At 45.3% G+C, this 21,334-nt stretch overlaps 1 protein-coding gene across 1 annotated transcript in view; it reads left to right on the top strand.

Moving 5' to 3' along the window:
• PKD1L3 (polycystin 1 like 3, transient receptor potential channel interacting) overlaps nucleotides 1-21,334 on the top strand; it is a 59,327-nt gene that overhangs the window by 10,918 nt on the left and 27,075 nt on the right. Inside the window, 27 exon segments of the mRNA XM_040633093.1 lie at nucleotides 801-1,025; nucleotides 3,020-3,032; nucleotides 3,035-3,150; nucleotides 5,399-5,575; nucleotides 6,076-6,203; nucleotides 6,298-6,424; nucleotides 7,078-7,206; nucleotides 7,541-7,772; nucleotides 9,815-10,008; nucleotides 12,722-12,952; nucleotides 14,084-14,185; nucleotides 14,422-14,600; nucleotides 16,951-17,097; nucleotides 18,623-18,647; nucleotides 18,650-18,729; nucleotides 18,731-18,815; nucleotides 18,904-18,910; nucleotides 19,152-19,240; nucleotides 19,242-19,341; nucleotides 19,550-19,643; nucleotides 19,802-19,836; nucleotides 19,839-19,900; nucleotides 20,533-20,646; nucleotides 20,649-20,711; nucleotides 20,932-21,034; nucleotides 21,037-21,098; nucleotides 21,100-21,135. Coding sequence (XP_040489027.1) covers nucleotides 801-1,025; nucleotides 3,020-3,032; nucleotides 3,035-3,150; nucleotides 5,399-5,575; nucleotides 6,076-6,203; nucleotides 6,298-6,424; nucleotides 7,078-7,206; nucleotides 7,541-7,772; nucleotides 9,815-10,008; nucleotides 12,722-12,952; nucleotides 14,084-14,185; nucleotides 14,422-14,600; nucleotides 16,951-17,097; nucleotides 18,623-18,647; nucleotides 18,650-18,729; nucleotides 18,731-18,815; nucleotides 18,904-18,910; nucleotides 19,152-19,240; nucleotides 19,242-19,341; nucleotides 19,550-19,643; nucleotides 19,802-19,836; nucleotides 19,839-19,900; nucleotides 20,533-20,646; nucleotides 20,649-20,711; nucleotides 20,932-21,034; nucleotides 21,037-21,098; nucleotides 21,100-21,135 — 2,955 coding nt within the window.

The following is a 21,334-nucleotide window of genomic DNA, read 5'->3' on the forward strand; positions in this document are numbered from 1 at the left end:
CTGGTTCTGCCCTTGGCCCTTTTCTGTCAGTTCTCAACACAGCAGTCAGAGGAGTGATCCTTTACGACACAAGTCGCTTCATGCTGCCGCTCCTCAAAGCCCCCAGTGTCTTCCCATCTCGTTCAAGGTAAAATCCTACTCTTCTCCATTGCCTGACATATCAGCGTTCTCCCCAGTCCCATCCCTCATTGTCACCCCCACCCCCAGGATCTTTCTGATCTCCCCCACGTCCCAGTTTTGCTCATCTTGCCTCCTGTTCTTTCTCAGACAAACCCATCAGGCTGTGACCTCAGGGCCTTTGCACTTCTCAGATGCCTGTGTCCAATATATTGGCAGAGCTTTCTCCCTGTATTTCAACTCTCAGCAATAATGCTGTCTCCATACATCTGAGCACCCTATCTTCAGCACACTATTTCCTTTCATCTGCTTACTCTTATTACTCTTACTTAATACATAGTGTAATTTGCCTCCACTACTAAAATGGAGGCTCCATGGGGGCAAGAACTTAGCTTATTTTGTTCATTGCTATATCCCTGGTTCCCCAGAACACTGCCTAGTATGTGGTAGATGTTTAATTATAATTTATTGAGTGGTTGATAATAAATACACTAATGTAAATTGTGAGTCTTAAAGAGGGTAATACAGTATGCCACTTTTTCAAAACTGAGCATGGATCTTTTTGAGAGAAATGCCCATTAATATCTTGCGGGATGTGAGAGTGCCAGAATAATTTTGGAAACGCTGCCTTAATTTTCAGTTGGTAAAATCAGATTCAGCCTCTTTCTTTATGTGCCTTTCAGTCCAAGACCCTGTGTCATCCCATCAGCCCATTTCCTTCAACGCTACCCAAAGTCACACGGCATGTCCTGGCAGTGACCTCGGCGCCCACCAGCCCACCTCTCCCTGGCCCACCGGCACTCACCCGGCAAGCTCTGGTAGAGGTGACCCCAAGCCCCAAAGAGGACTCCCAGGCGGAGGTCTTCACCACTCACCTCCAAACATCACTGCAGGATGCATCTGATCAGGTAAATGTAGAAAACCGGGGTCAGCCTGGGGACCTTGTGACCCTGAGAAGGTACTTCTGTTCTGTCCTTCTATTTTGGTGATGCCTCGAGAAGAGCCGTGTAAGGAGGGGGCCTAGTTCACCCTCTCCCTCTGAGCAAAATCTCCCTCAGGGTGCCTGACAGACGAGCACGTGCCCCAGTGACAAGCAGGCAATGAGCGAGTCCATGGAGACAGTCCACAATGGGTTCCATACCCGCTTCAGGATTTTAATGTCTTATTTTTATTTGCTGCTCTTATATTTAGTGCTTCAGACGGGGAAGAAGTTTTGTCCACCCGCCACAATTTTCTGGCAGTGGCACACCCTTCTGGACTGTTCTTCCTACTCACCATCAGTGCTCCTTTCCCAAGCCCTACTTACTTGCAATCTAACATTTCTTTGCTAGAAGATAATCCTGTTTGTGTTGGTTCTGCTTCCAGCAGGAATTGAAACTAGATGTTCACTACTGTTTCAGTCAGCACTGTGTTCTCTTGGCAGAAAAACTGATCTCCAGTAGGTTAAACACAGAGTGCTTTGTTTTCCTTAAATAAAGAGAAGTCTGAAGTGTAGAAGGCCTACAGATAAATTATTAGAAACATAAAGAGAACTTATCAGCGTTGCTGAATACCAGATCAATATACTAAAGTTAATTGTACTTTTACTTAGCAGCGGCAATCAGAAAATTAGATTTTTTTTAAAGATAGAACAGCAGGGGCTCCTGGGTAGCTCAGTCAGTTAACCGTCTGACTCTTGATTTTGGCTCGGTCATGAGCTCAGAGTCCTGAGATGGAGCCCCTCGTTAATGGGCTCCGCTCTCAGCAGGGAGCCAGATTGGCATCCCCTGCCCCCCTCCCACACACACAGGGTCTCTCCCCTAAAAAAAAAAAAAAAAAAAAAAAAGAGTGGCAAGTACTGGAGTAAATCTAACCAAAGATGGTAAAACTTGTATGGAGACAACTATAAAGCTTTATTACGAGCCATTAAAGAAAGGCGTAGTAAGTGGTGAGATCTGCCGTGATTCAGCCCCGCTCTAAAACATCAAATCAGCCGTCCTCGGTGTCCTTCCTGGCTATGCTTGGATGGCGTTATATACAACCCGACCTCCCCTGGAAGCATGCGGTTGGGTGGCAGCTGGGTCTCACTCATACCTTTATTCCTGCTTATTTACTCCTTGGTCCCAAAGTGTGAACCCAAACTGGGTGGTTCTCAATTCTAAGATCATTCTGTAACCGGTCTAACCTCCTACAAACCCTGTGAATTACGAATAACTTTATTCAGTTGTATGGCCCGCAAGGGCTGGATCGTGACTGACTGGAACGGCTCTAACTTCTGAGCCCAGCTGCACACAGTAGGCATTTAATAAAGATTTACTGAATACTGACTGAATTAAGCTGCAATGGGCTATTGTTTAGAAATGGCAGTAAGTAGCTGGTGTAAACAGAGATTATCTCAGGGCAGGGCTTCCCGTTCAAAAGCAGTGGCCTCTTAAAGTTTTGGGACCACATCCAGAGTTCTGGGTTTGTTTGCTCAGAATTCCTGCCTCCCACCTCCTGCCGTGTGGAATTTCAAGTACTCCCTTCTTGAACATGAACTCTTGCATCAAGGGACATAAACCAGTGGGAAACCTGAGGCGATAAGCATACTTCTGAATAGAAAAGTTTTTGTTGTTTTGATTTCCAGGTGTTCCCTCACTTTTGATCGTGGCCATGAGATTTACACCTCTCTTATAAATCTTATTTCCGGACCCATCCGTCCCTGTATCAATCATCGTATGACCTTTGTGTCTATTCCTCTACTCTGTGAAAGAGATGGAAACTCTATCCATTTGCAGAGAAGCTTCTGAAAGTAGTAACTATTACGGGGAGCCTGTGATTCGTCGAGTTTGTCATGTCAACTCTTGTTAAAACAATGTCTCAAACTACTTCAGTGCAGTCATTTTCTGTAAATAATTTTGGCAAAATTCTTTGTTCCCAACAGGTCGTAGATGAGATGGGGGGAACTTGGGCAAACCGACTGACGGTTTGCAGCCTCACAGCAAAGTACAGACAGCTTGCGAGATGCTCCAGAAACTGACAGCCTTTATCCCAGGATTTTCTAAGTCCGCTCAGGTAAGCAGAGGGCGATCGGGAGGAGATGAGGTATGAGAGAGGGGGAAGCGAAACAGAGAAAAAGTATGTAAAGCAGAAAATACAAACCTGGAGATGGTGCCCTGTGCGGAATTTAGGCTTACGAACTATTGTGTAGAGACTCGATGCAGCATTTAGCCAGCGTACTTGAACCTTTAACTCTGAAGATTGAGAATAAATTAATCAGTAATGACCTTCTCAGATATGCGGTGTTTCTTTTGTTCATTTATCTGGTTGCTGCCTCTGTTATACATTTGTTAGACATCACAGGAGACAAGTAGATCCACTCCTTGCCTGAGATAGAGCAGTTCAGCTTTGAAACAGACCTCGGCCTTCAGTGCTCCAAGATATTTACCACTGTGGCTGCCCCATTTGCCAGGCCATTCCCAGTAATTATTTGTGCCCACATAAGTAAATTAAGGGACTAGGATTTGTGAGAATTTTCATTTTTTCTTTTCCATGTCCTATATTTTCAGATATTCTGCAATAGGCCTGTAAATGTAATCTGTGCCGGTTTATTTGGGCCCCTTTTTTTTGAGAGAGAGAGAGAACACATGTGAGGGTGGGTGGGGGGTGGGGGCAGAGGGAAAGACGAAGAACCTTAAGCAAGCTCCATGCCAGCACTGAGCCCTGATGTGGGGGCTCGATCTCAGGACCCTGAGACCATGACCTGAGCCCAAATCAAGAGTCAGGAGCCTAACCGACTGAGCCACCCAGGTGCCCCATTTGGGCTTCTTAATTCCAGAAATAATGCATGCTTGTTATTTAAAAATCTGAACAAAAGCATATAAAGTTCTAAAGCAAAAGCCCTGACCATCTTTGTCCTTCTTTCTAATGCCATTCTCTAGATGTAACCGCTGTTATCAGATTATTATTAATTTGTCGTGCATATCCTGCCAGACATTTTTCTGTGCATAGAGAAGTTTGTCATTTTAACAAAAATGGGGTTAAAGTATACGAATTTTTCAGCCCCTTGATTTTTATTTAATCCGGTCATGGATATCTTTTTGTCTCAGTACATTTAATGAACCAATAATTTTTCATGTGCATTTAGACACTTTTCTTTTGTCTACTCTCGAAATAGCAAACCCATGAACATATATGTCCCTACGTCACTAAGCACTTATGCAAATATTTCTGTGGAATTGAGTGCCGGAGGTAGAAGTAGGAGCTTTTGCATTTTCAATAGATGACAAAATTGTCTCTCAAAAGGCACTGTTTTGGGGCACCTGAGTGGCTCAGTTGGGCTTCTAACTCTTCATTTTGGCTCACGTCGTGATCTTGGGGTCGTGGGATCAAACCATGCTGAGCATGGAGCCTACTTGGGATTCTCTTGCTCTCTCTGCCCCTCCCCCCACTCTCTCTCTTCCGAATAAATAAATAGGCACTGTTTTACGTCCCTACCAACCTTTGCCCCACACTCTCCCAATTTCAAAGGCAAGAAAAGAGAAGGAGGAGGGAACATTTTACTGATTACTAAGGCAGTTGGACATCAATGCGTGTGTTGACTGACCGTGTGTATTTCTTCTCTCAATTGCTTCTTTGTGTCTTTTGTCCATTTTCCGCCCAATGTGTTGTCATTTTTTTTACATGTTTGTAAGAGAGCTTTATTTATTATTGCTGTTGATCTTTTGTTGTACATGTTGCAGATATTTTGTGCCCAGGTCTTATTTTTAATTTTGTCTATTGGATCTTTTTCATGCAGAAGTTTTTAACAAATATTACTTTGAAAACAAAAACATTTCAAAACCAAAATAGTCATACCCACAGTGGATAGTCTGTCAATTTGCTTAACCATCTTACTTGTTTTGCGTGAGAACAACCTACCGAAAGGAGAATTGGGGTTTTCTGTTTCATTTAAAATTTTTCTTGTTCTCTATGTTAAGTCAATCTTGAAGGCTTTTGAGGCCCAAGTTTCAAGGCATAGTCTACTCAGTGTTCCAGCCAGTACTGCTCTTTCCCTTTTTATAGCTTAGTTTGGTGAATTAACCGTTTGATCTGCTTACCACTCCAGGAGGGTTCTGTCCATTCCTTAGAATAACATGAAATACAGATCCTCCCTATAGGTCATATGTAATACATTTTCTTTTCCTTCCAAGTTGTAACAGTGCTTTTTATAAAAATGTGTTTGAGATGCCTAAAGAACATCGAACTTCTGATAAGAACTCAAATAAATTTAAAACAGGCAGAAGCAGCTCAAGGATGTGTGTTTGCTTCCTAAAACTCCCAGGTCAATGTCCTCAATCCCCTTGTTGACCTGAATGAGCAGTTACCTGAGAGGGCATTTGAGGGCAACAGCAGTCGGGACTTTGAAAACCCCATCACTGTCTGCCTCATTCACTCCGTCGGCAATGTCATAGAAGCTGGTGAAGCCGGTCTGCAGAGATCCAAGCAGGACATTGAGCAGGTAGGTATAGGAGATGCTGGTGTTGAACTCCTTTTAGAAACTTTTTAATCTTGGGGCACCTGGGTGGCTCAGTTGGTTTAGCGTCCAATTCTTGATTGGCTCAGGTCGTGATCTCAGGGTCATGAGACCGAGTCCAGCATCGGGCTCTGTGCTGGGTGCAGAGTCTGCTTGATATTCTCTCTCCCTCTCCCTCTGCTCTTTCCCCCACTTGCACGCACGCACACACTCTCACGAATAAATAAATCTTAAAAAAAAAAAAAAAAGGATTCTCCCTCTGCCTTTCTCTCTCTCCCTCTCTTAAAAAAAAAAAAAAAAAAAAAAAGTCCAGGGCAGCTTATATCATGGGACAAAGAAATATGTCTTTGGGTGGCCCTCTTAGTTGATACGAAGGGTGTTGAGTTTTTAGCCAGACTGGAAGGACTTTCTCTGGGTCCTTTCCGAAGAATGTTAACTTTTCTTATGTTATCGTCAGGATCTTGAGTGATTCCTTATAAATACAGGTAGAAAATATGCTGGAAATGGCCTTGCTGGCCCTTGGGAAGATCCAGGAAGCGTTTCTACAGGAGAACGGGTTTTCTGAGTCGTTAGTGACTCTGACCTCTTCCGTTGCTACTCTGGTGCTGAGCAGGTAACAGAGGAGGAAGGGGGAGGGTTTCATTTTAGGTTTTTGATCTTTAGAAAACACACAGAAATTGGTTTCCCTTTAATTTCTCCTTCCTTAGCCAAAACATGTCAAGCTGGCCTCTGAGCTCCTACACTCTCCGGTCCCCAGCACCTGTGAGGTTGGGCTTTCCATCAACCTCAGCTTTGCAAGAGCTCTTGAACAGACACCCAGGAGTTAATGTCCAAGTGAGTGTGAAATTGATTCTGACCCTAATGGAAATGGGATTAGATGGCTGCAGGCACTTGAGTGCACCATGAAGGGGGTGCACCGTGAAATGTGAGCTCACCAGACCAAACGAGAGAAGGCTGCGTGCCCTGGATTTCTGTTCTATGATGGCAGGAATGGAGGCCTTAAAAATGATCCGTGGGGGAGGTTGGGAGCATTAAACAGACTTCTGGATTTGACAGTTTCTGTGTTATGGTTTGAATTGATCTCAACTCTTCACTGTGTATGTACAAAGCTGGGAATACCGGAATAAGTATTGACTCAATATATCAACTTAGCCATATTAGTATATTCTATTTCTTTCAGCAGTTACCTAACAAACAGAAGAAAGACTGATGCCTTATTCTGGAGAGTAGAATAACTTCCTAATAATCACGAATCCTCTGGGTATAAAGATGTAAAAAAAATAATAATAATTCTGAGGATCCCAAATAAATGACTCGTCTTTAATTCTTTCCCATATTATGTTCTAATGAGAAATATTATTTCATTCGAGGTAGTAGCAAGGGGAAAAATCCCAACATTTACTTTAATTTTTGATACCTTATTACCTATCAGGGTGTTATTTCTAAAGATTTCAGCAATGGATGAAATGGAGTTTTCTTATCTCTAGGTAACAGGACTAGCTTTCAATCCCTTCAGGGATTTTGATGACAAGAACATTGTTGGAAGCATCGGAAGTGTGTTGCTAAGCTCTAATCATAATTTTTTCCAAGTCGATGATTTAATGGAAGATATTGAGGTATGATTTGATTATTAGGGATTAAATAGGAGGGAATAGGATTTCTTGGAGAACAGGATGGAGGAAAGTCATTTGAGATTCGTGGCAGTGCCATTATTTGATTATTGACATCTTCACTCGGGAACTTCTGCAAGGAGGTTACCTTACCTTTAGGGGAAGGTGTTTTAGGTCTGAAATTGTATATTGTCCCTTAAACCCTGGCTGTGTGTTACCTATTAATGCTCAGGGAGGAAGACTTAGGAAGTTATATTCCATTATCACTAGAAAGGAGGCGGAAAGACATCAATGGATGGACCATCTTGAACTTGAAGATTGATTAACTGTCTCCTTCTAGATCATGCTGTGGAGAAATGTTAGCATGGAAATCCATCCCACCAGCCTCAACGTGAGCTCAGATCATTTTATTATCATGGTGAACATCACTTCCCTGGAGAAATCCCTGATCGTGTGCATAGAACCTGAAAGTCCCCTTTTAATGACACTCTACCTGGGGTTCCAGTATCAGCCTAACCACACCCACTTCGATCTGAACATCACCCTTCCAAAGAATCAGGTGTGGCAAAAAGGTAAAACCCCAATTAGAAACTTACTTTGAAATGCATTTTCTTCTTCTTCTTCTTCTTTTTTTAACTTTTTATTTTGAGGTAACTGTAGATTCTGATTCAATTGTGAAAAATAAAACAGATCTCATACATTTCACCCCATTTCTCCTAATGGTGACATAACTACAGCGTTGTATCCTAACCAGGAAATGACACGGATACAGTGCCTTGACCTCATTTGGATTCACCAGTGTTGCGTGCACCTGTGTGTGTTTATTCTATGTAATTTTACCACGTGTAAATATACGTGACCATGAAATGCATTTTTTAAAAAGATGGATTGTGGAATGGATCAAGATCTGTATGTGATAAAGCAAATTTAGCAAAATGTTTTTTTTGTTTTTTTAGGTTTTACTTAAGTGATCTTCACACCTCATGTGGGGCTCAAACTCATGACCCTGAGATCAAGAGTCGCGTGGTCTTCTGACTGAGCCAGCCAGGTGCCCCAGTTTTAGTAGAGAGTTAATTATAGAATCTATCCAGTGATTATTTGGGTGTTCACTCTGTAATAGTCAACTTTTTGTGTGGTTGAACATTTCCATGATGTTGAGAAGTAAAATTCCAGCACAATGGGTTGTATCTATATTTCAAACTTTATTTCTAATCTTAGATTTGGGTAAGGACAGAGATGGCTCAGCAAGTCTTGGTGTAATATCAGACAGACTACACTGTAGCTTAGAATAGTTAAGAATTTCTGTGATACATAAGTAGGACCGAGATATACTTGACCGAAAAACATAGTCACTGGATTTCAACTTTAAATGTAGTACTGGGGACTAGGCGGATGGGTAACGGGGTGATGGACATTGAGGAAGGCGCGTGATGTGATGAGCACTGGGTATTATATAAGGCTGATGAATCACTGACCTCTACCTCTGAAACTAATAATATACTATATGTTAATTGAATTTAAATAAAATTATTCTAAAGCTAACAACAAAAATAAATGTACTGAGAAGTCTTAAAAGCTACCCTTTGCATTTAAAAAAAAAATGGGGTGTGGGAATCATCAGAATGGATAAAGAGTGTCATAGCCCTTCTGTTGTGGTCATCCCGGGTTGAACGAGCTGCTGCTGGCTCTCGAGTAGGCCTCACTAACACAGGAATGAATGGTGGCTTTTTAGGCGAGTCTTTCTCTTGGAGCACGTGCGGCAGCCCCTCCCACTACGGGGCTCCCAGATACAAAGCTCTCCTGCGTTACCGACAAGCTCTCTCGCGCTTCAGAACGTCCGCTCCGTTTTCCTTGCCAGTCTGGACGGTAACATGTCTGTTGGAGCTGGAAGGGATCTTAGACATCCTCTGGTCCAGAGTCCTTGTTTGAAAAGTGAGAAAACTAGGGAGATTGTGGGACTTGCCTTAGCCCTTCCCAGCCACCTGGTGACAGAGCCGGGCCGGGAATCAAGGCTCTTTCCTGGAACCAGTCCGACTCTTCCCATCCTTGCTTCGTTTGGGGGCTTCTTTTGTTAGCTAGGTCACATAGCTACTTATTTTGATGGGTGACACTTTCACTTTTCTAAAACTCATAATACATTCTGATTCATTAGACCTTAATCTTCATTTATCAAAAAAAAATACAATTTCTTATTGGAACAGGAGTAACCCAGATCCCCAGGTGGTATCACTGGTCATTTTCTTTAAAATGATTTGTGGGGTGCCTGGGTGGCCCAGTCACTTAAGCGTCTGACTCTTGTTTTCGGCTCAGATCATGATGTCAGGGTCGTGGGATCCAGCCCCAGGTCGGGCTCCACGCTCAGCACGGAGTCTGCTTGCGATTTTCTCTTCCTCTCCCTCGGCGCTTTCTATTCATGTGAGCTCGTGCTCTCTCTCTCTCTGTCTCTCTCTCTCAAATCTTAAAAAAATAAAGTCAAGTCATTTATAACTCTAGGCTTAATCATTTCCCCATTTATAAAATAACCTAATGATAATACTACATGCTTCCTACGGAAGGTCCTAATGGTACTTTTGTCCCATTTAAAATGCAGCTAAGCGCCATTCTCCGTTCTCAGATGAGGAGTATACGTGGGTGCTGACTCCAGAGAGTCTGCGGTACGGGACCGGCACCTACCACATAACAGCCGCGTTGAATAAAAGCAAGGAGAGCGCCCGGCAGACGCCCACCCTGTTCTCAGTGGTGACAGCCGTCACACAGTGTTATTTCTGGGACAGCCACAACAGCACGTGGAAGAGCGGAGGATGCCACGTAAGGAGCAACGCCACTTCCTCTTTCTCTTCCCCCTGAGCTGGCGTGACATGCAGAGTATGTTACCTTGTTGGGGGGGTGGGCGCAGAAAGAAAAACCATCAGAAGGGAAATAAGTCCGCCTGGGAAAAAGGATCAGGATTGTGTGTAGCGGGCCAGGAGAGTGTGCCCTTTGGAGCAGGCTTATGCATCGTGTGTGTCATTTCTCTCTCAAACATTAGTCCAGGGTGAATCTGACAGGTCTAGATAAAATAAGCAATATGGAGAAGTTCTACAAGTACTACATACATTGTGGGTAAAAGGAAAGCTTCTTGCTTAATGAAAGAGAGCTTTTGTAAAAATAAGCTAACAGGCACCTGGGTCGCTCAGTCGGTTAAGCGTCTGTTTTCGGCTCAGGTCACGATCCCAGGGTCCTGGGATCGAGTCCCGCGTCGGGCTCCTTGCTCAGCGGGGAGCCTGCTTCTTCCTCTGCCTGCTGCTCCTCCTGCTTGTGCTCATGCTCTCTCTCTGGCAAATAAATAAAATCTAAAAAAAATAATAAGCTAGCAGATTCTTGTACATTCCAGGCTAGGTGGGAACTTTTCAAATTGTTACCTAGCTCCAGGTGTGTGCCCACTTTAAAACGGCGCTGTGCATTTTCACACCGGTGAATTTGTGTGAGCCCATCTGATTTAAGTCGTGGTTCAGTTGCACAAAGACCGTGGGGCAAGGTTCTGGAAATCATGAGGCTGTTCGTAAAAGAGCTAAGAGGGGGTCATTCACGTGGGAGAGGGAAAGAGGGTGCACTGGAAGGCACCTACACCATTCACGGCCTCAGCAGTACTTTCTGAAAGATCTGGAGTAGTGCCTCTCAAGCAAACCCTCTACCTGGGAGCCTGTTAAATGGCAGATTCTGCTGCAGTAAATCAGAGTGGGGTCTGAGCTGCTGCCTTTGTACCAGGCTCCCAGGTGGTGTCAGTGCGGCCAGACTTTGAGTAGCAAGACTCACCCAGCAATGACCCCACTGCTCACAAAAGGCATTGGGCTGGTGGGGGAGGGGTTCCTGATTCCTCGAAGCCCTGTACAGCGCTTGGGCCCCGTGCAAGGAACAGAGCTGCACAGACCAGGATGAGAGTTCCTCCCAGGGCAAGAGATGGACCCGCACCCAGAACGTAACCTTTTGTCGTGGAAAGCAGTCAGTCATACTGACAATATTTCAGGCTTTTCATTTGCACCATCAAACGTGGAATTGGTACCTTCCATTTGATTTCTTGATGACATTTTTTAAAATATTTTTTATGAAGAAATGTTACAGCATATGGAAAGTTACAGGGAATAATATAATAAAAATGTTAAACCATGTTCAGCTCTATCACAAAGTATTGTGCTCTACGTAGTTAAGATTTTTTAAAATAAAACATTCAGGAATAATTAAAGCCCTTTTGGTATCCCTCAGTCTTTTTTTTTTTAATATTTTATTTACTATTTATCTAGAGAGCATGAGCGGGGGGAAGGGCAGGGAGAGACAATCTCAAGCAGACTCCCCTCTGAGTGTGGAGCCTGACACGGGGCTTGATCTCATGACCCTGAGATCATGACTTGAGCAGAGATCAAGAGTCAGACCCTTAACCAGCTGAGCCACCCAGGTGCCCCTGTATCTCTTTTAGTCTCTTCTCCTCCCTCTCACCAAAGGGACCGCCTCCTGAGTTGGCACGCATACTCATTCTTCCAGCACGCGTTGGGCATCATCTGTGTGCCAGGCCCACGTCTGGGAACTAGAGTTACAGAGATGGACATGACAGCGTCCTCGTGAGCTTCTGTTCCCGTGAGGGAGACGGACAGACGCAGATGCAGGAGAGTTGTTTTGCCTGCTTTTGGTCTCTGTGTAAATGGCACCATCTGTACCATATCCTTCTCTAACTTGTATTTTTTAATTTTTTAACTTTTTATTTATTTTAAAGATTTTTATTTGACAGAGGAGGGAAAGAGAACGAGAACAAGCAGGGAGAACGGCAAGCAGAGGGAGAGGGAGAAGCAGGCTCTTTGCTCAGCGGGGACGTGATCCCAGGACCCTGGGATCATGACCTGGGCTGAAGGCAGATGCTTAACCAACTGAGTCACCCAGGCACCCCAACTTGTATTTTTTTTTTTTAAGATTTTGTTTATTTATTTGACAGAGAGAGGGGGAGAGAGAGACCACAAGCAGGGGGAGCAGGAGAAGGAGAAGCAGGCTCCCCACTGATCAGGGAGCTCGATGGGGAGCTCGATCCCAGGACCCTGAGATCATGACCTGAGCCGAAGGCAGATGCTAAACCGAGCCCCCCACGCGCCCCCTTTAACTTGTGTTTTTCACTCAGCGTTTATGCACGTTGCACTGTCTATAGTAGTAGTCCGCTACATCTGTTTCTGCTGTTACTGAATAGGTCGTTTCCGATTTTTAGTTATGAGCAGTGCCAACAGAAATGTTCTTTCTCGTGTCTCCTTGTGCGCGTGTGCACACTTCCCCTCGGGCGTGTGTTCCGACCCGGAAGGACGGGTCGGGGGGCTCGTGCGGCGGCAGCTTTAGCAGCGGCAGCCGCTGGTCCCCTCGCTGCTTCCCCGGCCTACGCGCCCACCAGCAGTGAACATGCGACCCGGACACAGCTTTCCCTCTCAATTGCCTGTGTTTGTGTTTCGGGTTTGTCCCTTCCTTAGCACTCTGTTCAGTTAAATCAACGTCTTGATTCCCATCACAGGTTGGGCCGCAGAGCACAGTTTTGAGGACGCAGTGTCTCTGTAACCGCCTGGCCTACTTTGGCAGTGACTTCGTCGTTGTGCCCCGGACGGTGAACACTAAGGACACGATCAAGCTGTTCCTCCGCGTCACCAACAACCCTGTTGGGGTGTCTTTGCTGGCCAGCCTTTTCGGATTCTATTTGCTCACGTGTGTGTGGGCTTGGAGAAAGGATCAAGCAGACACACAGAAGGTGATGAGACGTTGATCCCAGAACCTTTGCCGCACTGTCTGGAGTGTGTTGAACAAGATGGAAAATGCCTTGACCAGAAGAGGCTGGTAGCGTGGTACTAGGTGGCATAGAAATCCAAGGGGACTTTTCTTAAGTTTCTCTTCATGTCTCCTATCTCAGGGCTTTGCAACTTAATGCTTTGTCTCCTTTTTTTTTTTTTTTTTAGTGGAGGTTGAAGGCTCATGTGATTCGTTTGGGTTAGGAATCAGCCGGAACATCTAGAGAACTTAACCAAAATCAAATGCAAGTTTATCTCACTTTATACATTGGACATGAAAGGTGGAAGTGAAATGATAATTGCATGTAACTGTGATATGTAAGAAACCTGTAAGGAATCTCTGTTTGGAACAACAACAACAAAATCCCTTGATGACAGCCTCTTCTTTTTTTTTTTATAAAAGGATTCATTTACTTATTTTAGAGAGAGTACACGTGCACGATGGGGAGGGACAGAGGGAGAGGGAGAGAGAAACTTAAGCAGACTCTGCACTGGGTACAGTCCTGAGATCACGACCCTGAGATCACCCCCTGAGCTGAAACCAAGTGTCAGACGCTTAACTGACTGTGCCACGTAGGCTCCCTGATGACAGCCTCTTCTTAACTTCTATTGTGTAACATTTCTTATTTGTATGTTTTCTTACACTTGGAAATTCTACAATACACACCATCCATTTCTTTGTTGCTGTGGGTATACAGTTGCCAGTTTTAGTAAATAAAAATATAGGACACCCAGTTAAATTTGAATTTCATATAAATAGTGAATGCACTTTTAGTGTAAGTGTGCTCCCCGATGACTCATCGTTTATCTGAGATGCACACTTAACTGGGTATCCTCCATGTTGCCTGATAACCCTCCCTCAGTGGGAGGGAGGTGGGAAGATTTAGAAGCCCAAGACCTGATCAGCGGATTCTGTGACTATTTCATTTTAGAGCCATAAAGCCGGGCCCTCCAGTCCTCCCCCCGTTCCATCACTTAGGCCTGCTTGTTTACCTGCCACCCGCAAGTCACCCTTGCTTTCCATCGAGTTGCCAGAGCTGGAGCTCCTCCTGCTTCTTAGGTGAAGATCCTTCTTGCTTCTGCTTTTCCCGCAGGTGAAGGTCACTGTCCTGGCCGATAATGACCCCAGCTCTCAGTTTCACTACCTTCTTCAGGTCTCCACCGGCTATCGAAGAAAGGCCGCCACAACAGCTAAGGTTAATGAAATAAATGCTCTTTGCTCCTTGCTTCCTGTCCTGTAGCGCGCGAGGTCACTCTCGCCTCGTTAGGGCCGCGGGTCCCGGTTCTCTATGTCTGCAGAGCCCGCTGTGCTTGTCCAGCCCCCCAGAGACTTCATCTCAGTACAGTTCTGTCTCCCTCTTTCCCCTTAGGGATAAATTTAAGTGATCATGTTCAAATGTCCTGCATTTTATCTTTCCTTGTCGTGTTTTAGGTGGTTATCACCCTGTATGGATCAGAGGGACGGAGTGAGCCCCATCACCTTTGTGACCCTCAGAAGGCAGTCTTTGAGCGAGGGGGACTGGACGTCTTCCTCCTCAGCACTCAGTCCTCCCTCGGGGAGCTGCACGGCCTGTGGCTCTGGCACGACAATTCGGGGGCCAGCCCTTCTTGGTAAGTACTTATGTCGGGCGGCCTTGTCCTTCTCTGCGGGGCTGCAGCAATCTGGGGCGAGACCAGCATGCCGCCAGCAACACAGAACAGTCACTCTCTGGGCCAAATCGTAACAAATGACCAGTAGATTTAAGTTCCAAAGCATCTACAAAGGAGAAACCCTGGAGAGAAATAGGGAAAATTTACAATATGATTTTGTGTCGATGGTAAAGTGATAGATGATTTTTTTTCTTTTATTTTCATTTAATGTTGTCATGACTGTGAAGAACAAATAACAATTTACTGCTTGAAGTGTTGTAAATGAGAAGTATCTCTAAACATGAAAAATATCTTTATTTTTTTAAAGATTTATTTGGGAGGAAGAGTGAGCAAGTGAGAGAGCACGAGCAGGGGTAGGGATGGAGGGAGAGGGGGAAGCAGACACCCCAATGAGCAGGGAGCCCAATGCAGGCCTCGATCCCAGGACCCTGACATCATGACCCAAGCTGAAGGCAGACACTCAACTGACTGAGCCACCCAGGCACCCCAAAAAATATCTTAAGAGAGTAAGTTTAACAAATGACTCTTCACTAAATATACTTTGGGTCAAAATTAAGAGCTTCAGAAGAGGGGAAAGGAGGGCAGAATCATGATGTGGGATGGGCCCCAGGGGCTTGCGAGGGAAAGGGTCCGTGATGAGCCCGTGAACCTGACGTACGTGAGGTCCGCGTGATTCTGTTCTTCCTGCAGCCGCACTCAGAACGGGGGGAGGTGTGTGCAGAGAGTAATGATGACGTTAACTGAGGAGCAAGACGATTGGTTGGGGTTAGGAAAAAGGAAGGGAATGGAGTCGAAGGTCTAAGGTCCAGGGGCTCCGACAAATCACTTGCTGAATGTTGTCCACCTGCACAGAGCATGCAGCCTGCCCGAACCCTTTAGCAACATGAGTCTGTCCCTGCTGCGCGAGACCACTAGGCCAGTCGAGTCCAGGCGTTCGCTTGCTGCTTCCCATCAGTTCAGGCATCTCCAAAGCACTTGTACACTGTCATTCCACTTTGATTTGTAAAGGCGAGTAACGTACAATGGGCATGTGAAGAGATGTGTAACGTCGGTAGTCATCAAGAAATGAAATTAAAACCACAGTGAGGGCACTGAACATCTAGTCTAGAATGACCGTAATAAAGTCTGACGGAATCGAGTTTGGGCAAAGTTGGGGGCCTCTGGAACTCACGCACCACGGGTGGGAGTGCACAGCAGTGCAGCCACGTGAACGGATGGTTTGGCAGGGCTTGTGAAGTTAGACAATTACCATATGACCCAGAGATTCCGCTCCTAGGTACTCACCCAAGATATGTGAAAAAGCATGTCCGTTCCAAGACTTACGCACATCCATTCATAGCAGCTGTGTCAATAGTTACCTGAAACTAGAAACAGCACGAGTGTCCATCAGGTGAGTGAAGAAACATGTTAGCGTGTTCATTCAAAGAAATGCTACCCACCAACAAAAAGAACAGTCCGATCCATACAGTGACATGGATGAATCTCCAAGACATTATACCAAACAAAAGAAGCCAGACACAAAAGAAGACATGCCATATGAATCCACATATATGAAATTCTTTTTTTTTTTTTTTTTAAAGATTATTAGAGAGAACACAAGCAGGGGGAGTGGCAGGTAGAGGGAGAAGCAGGCTCCCTGCTAAGCAAGGAGCCTGATGCGGGACTCGATCCCAGGACCCCGGGATCATGGCCTGAGCCGAAGGCAGACACTTAACCGACTGAGCCACCCAGGCACCCCACATATATGAAATTCTAAAAACGGCAAACTAGTCTAAGAGATAGCACATCAGTGGTCATGTGGAGCCAGGGGTAAGCCTGAGGGGGGCTGACTGGAAGGGGGCCCAGGGAAATTTGGGGGGAGATAATTTGATGGTGGTGGTATGTACACTGTTTACATTTCTCAAAATGTATTGAACTGTACAGTTAACAGACCCCAACAGGATGAGAAGTCATTAATATGAACGTTGAAAATCACTCCCCACCCCTCAGGTACGCCCCCTCAGGCCCTCGTGACAGAAGACGGAGGCAGGTGGGCTACCTGAAGAGGCGGCAGGGCACCGGCACGTGTGAACAAGGAAAGTTAAGGGAAACATCACACACCGGAGTGTTGCTAAGTGATAGAAGTCTGCATTCTGGTTTTGATACGTGAATTCCCTCAGAGGTCGGAAAGGGGCAAATTGGATCAGCTCTTGTTTCTTTCTTTAGTTTTTACCTCACAGTGAAAAGAACCCATTTACTGACAGCGCAAGATTACTTCTTGTTACAGCAACGGGTTCGTGCCAACCCCCCTAACATCTTTATTTTACCGTAGGTACGTAAACCAGGTCATCGTCAGTGACATGGCAGGTGAAAGGAAATGGTACTTCCTCTGCAACTGTTGGCTGGCCGTGGACCTCGGAGAGCACGAGCGTGACCGGGTTTTCATGCCAGTCTCAGAGAAAGAACTCTTTTCCTTTAGGTATTGGTGGGAAATGTATTCTGTAGGTCTCTGCGGCTCTGTTTTTCTTCATTCTTCTTTCTGCTGCTCAGATGGGATAATTCCAATTGATCTATCTTGAGGTTTGCTGATTCTTTCTTCTGCCTGCTCAGATCTGCTCTGGAGCCTGTGTTTTTCAACTCGAGACTTTTTGTGTGGTTCTTTTAAAAAATAATTTCTGTGTGTTTATTGATGTTTTCTATTTGGTAAGACACTATTCTCACTTTCCTTTAGTTCTTTAGACATGGTTTTCTTTGGTCTTTTGAATACACTTAAAATAGCTGACTTAAAGTCTCTTTCTAGTATATCCAGTGTCTTGGCTTCCTCAGGGACAGTGTATTTATTGCTCTGTGTGTGTGCACATGTGTGCGTGCACGCATGCGTGAGTGAGAGATACTTTGTTGTTCCTTTGGTGTCCTGTGATCTTTTGTTGAAAACTGAATATTTTGTTTTTTTATTATTAATTTTTAAAAGATTTTGTTTATTTGTCCGAGAGAGCACAAGCAGGAGAAGTGGCAGGCAGAGGGAGAGGGAGAAACTGAGCAAGGAGCCGGAGACAGGACTCGATCCCAGGACCCTGGGATCATGACCCGAGCCAAATGCAGACACTTAACTGACTGAGCCACCCAGGCATCCCGAAAACTGAACATTTTCAATAATAGAACATGGTGATGCTGGAAATCAGATTTCCTTTCCCTGCCCCAGGATTTGCTGTTCTTAGTGGTTGTCATTGTTGTCTGGTTAGTGACTTTTCTGAATGAAATCTGTATTCTTCGTCATGGCATGCCACTGAAGTTTCTGCTCAGTTTCGTGGTCAGTTAGTGTTTGGACAGAGATTTTGTAAATGCCCGGAACCAATAAATCTCTGTCTTCGCTGCAGGGTTTTGTGTGCCTGTTGAGGGGTGCCTTCGACACTCTCCCTTCCCCCACCCTATGAAACACTTCTAGCTCCAGTTACCCTACAAGAGGCAAACTCCTGCCTGTGTACTGCCTTCTTCCGGACTTGGAGCCCAGAAATCCTGTGACTTCCCTGCTCATCATTTTTTTTAATTCCGTTTCTCCTCCTCGGAGATACTTACCCTATTTTTTAAGCCCAGTCAATATTTTTTATTCTTTCTTGTGTCGTATTGATCGTTCCTCCACATTTGGAGTAGATAGAGCAGGTGGTCAAAGTATGAATTTACCAAACTATCTTGAGTGCAAGCCTGATGCTTTTGTAGAGCAAAAGATTTATCAAACTCTTAGCTAAAAAAAAAAAAAAAAATTTTTTTTTTAATTTAAGCTCTCATTACAATATAAATTAACCTTATCCTCAAGAAACCTTTTACATCCTAAAAATCACAATGAATCACGTTGCCATGTCGACTTGAAAGCATCTTTGTAGGGAGTGTTGGATAGTGGCTGAGTTGCTGCCTATGAGCTTATTCCGGGCAAACTCACAATCTTCGTCCAGGACACTGTCAGGATGAAAACTCAAGTCTGTCCTGTTCTACATGTATCTTCTTAGACACCTGTTCTCCTCCACCCTCATTGGGAAAAGCTCACCTAGGATTATCTGTGGCTGTCAGTCTTAACTCGACATCCCTGGAACCAAGCATTCACGAGAGTCCAGAGGCTCTTGCTGCATGCGCGTTGCTTCTGTGCAACATGTCGTCAATGTTATGTTCTGGAAGAGAAGCTTGCTTCACTGCCGAGAGAGAGCAGAGGCAAGGTATGGGTGAGCCCGATGTGGTGTCGGTGGTGTGTAATCCTTTTACTACTTGCACCCTCCTTCCTTTCAGGGGTCAGAAACAGAGTCTGATCGCCTTTGTTTTTCCTTTGCTGCCCTAACCTTTGAATAGTCTAACAGATTTCCGCACCGTTCCCATTCATGAATGAGGTAAAAGCAGCCTGGGAGCACGGGGATCTTCACTGCCATGATGACTAGCCTCCTTGGATAATCATGGTTAAATTGCCAAATAAATACTAAACCTGGAGAGGAATGACTGAGATGACTTCATCTTGAGAACGAAGTTTGATGTGTGCTTTTCTTCCAGTGGGTCCATTTCCTGTGACCTGGTCTCAGCTGATCGTCAGCATCCAAACTGCTGTCCTCCCCTTCCCAGTCAATCTTGTAATTGGGGAGCCTCTTCCCGCTGATCCAGCCACAGGAACCCCTGCCTGTCTTTCCTCCCAGCCAAGCCTCCTGCCCCTCAGATGCAACTTTTGACTCTGTCTCTCACGAAGGTGGCTGAGGTAAGCTTGGTGTCTAATTTATATGGATTAGAAGGGAACCTGCTTCTTGTGTAGTAGAAAGGCCAGTGGAGAGGATGTTCTAGAAGGCTTGAGGTCTTATTAACCTTGATAGCTTTTCCCTAATTCCTGTCCCCTGGGCCACGATGCCTGGCCTCGTCTCTCCTCTCTCGATGTCTTCTGAGGACTGGTTGTGATGCAGAAGATACTGCTCTCGAGTTTTCATTGGTGATGTTTGATCAACTGTCCCTTCTTTCATTCTGTATTCCCTGTAAAACTAGTTTTTTGAAGTTACTGTGAGGTGACTTCTTTCTGAAAAAGGATGAAAAGTGAAAAATGGAGGTTCTTTCCACTGAGCATTTGCCTCTCAAGTAAAGAGATGACCTTCCCATCTCTAACTGCTCGATCCTGGTGAATGTCAGACTGACTTTTCTCTTCTTGGTCCCTCATTCAGGGAATTAAAGGAGACTGTGGGATTCCTGCTCAGGAAGAAACACATACCTACTGTCAGAGTGAACAATCTTTATGGACGTCTCACAACATTAGCAAGATGGCACAGAGCTCTTAGCCAGCCTCATCTGTTCTCACTTGAAGGAGTCACGGCTCTCATCAGCAGGCAGGACCCCATCCGAGGCAAATGGTATGTGTGAAACCTCCAGACGGTTTCCAGTCACTGATCTGTTATCTGCCTCCCACCACTTGCCTGCCCTCAGTCCCTCCCACTCTCGGCATAACCAACCAGGATGATACAACCTTCTGCTTTTCATTTTCTTTAAGCTTCCAGTATAGAGCTGTAGCTTTGAGACAATGTATAACTGGTGATACGAGGAATAAAGGATTAAGAAGAACCACAAAAATGCCCTGGTTCCAGAACCCCCTCATACTCCATCTCGCTTTTAGAGGGGCTCTTAGGACTTGTCTCTTTGCCTCTTCTATGGAATAGATTGAGATTAGCTGATTTTATAGAATCTCGAAGTACTTAGTTTGCCCCTGGGCACTTGAGACGATTCTGGTGAAAAAGCCCAACTAAGGGTTTTTTGGTACTATTTGCTTCTAGATCAAAATTGTTTTTATGAGTAGTCTGGATCTAAAGTAGTGTAGAATTTTGAGGATGTAGCAAGTTCCCAGCACGTGCTGAGTAGATAGTAATAATTGTTGGGTCGTTGATCCCCACGGACTGGAAAGCGTCGCTCCTCATCGGAAGATGATGTTGCTGCCCTTTGCCGGGGAAGGGTGCGTCGGAGACCCCTGTATCTGCAGCGGTTCCTGAAAGACCACCACCATCTCTGCTGCTACCTGCTCGAGGAGTTCTGCAGCGGCTGCAGTCACACCTGGCAGCCTGGGTCCCCGGCCGACCAGCCTACGTGACTCGATGCCCTTAACCGACTGCAAACCTCCAGGAGCTCTTGGAAACACACATTTTTTCCTCGATCAGGGGCCAACTCAGGTACTGCCAGCCCCAGCCTTCCCACGATCACCCGGAATCTTCAGAGCCTATCTCTCGCTGTTTGAGCTTTCAGATGATTACCTTCAACCTCTGTTCTTAAAGGGGAGGCCACCAGTTTTCCCCCATCCTGAGCTCAGAAAGAAGGGAAGAAGCCCGTCGCTAATGAACCTCCCAGAGGGTTGATTTGCATCAGCTGGCTCCTCACGGGTGTCACTGGCCTGGCTGCAGCCTTTTTCACTGCATGTATAGCCTGGACCTGACCAAAAGACCAACTACCAGCTGGGTTACATCGTTGATATTATCCAGTGCTTCACAACCTCTTCATCAACCAGCCGGTCAAGGTGGGTGAAAGCTTGAGTTGGTACCCGGCATGGGGGGGACCCACTCGGCGTTCCAGGTAGCTTCGCTTGCGAAAAATGAGATCCTTGGGCATCAGTTCAAAGTGCCTACTGGTTCCTGACAATGTGACCGAAAAAAAACAACGAGTAAATAGCAATGACATTTCAGGTATGTGGTGAGTCACAGAAAAAACTAATGAGA

The sequence above is a fragment of the Ursus maritimus genome, unplaced genomic scaffold, assembly GCF_017311325.1.
Source record: "Ursus maritimus isolate PB19 unplaced genomic scaffold, ASM1731132v1 scaffold_19, whole genome shotgun sequence".
Lineage (NCBI taxonomy): Eukaryota > Metazoa > Chordata > Mammalia > Carnivora > Ursidae > Ursus > Ursus maritimus.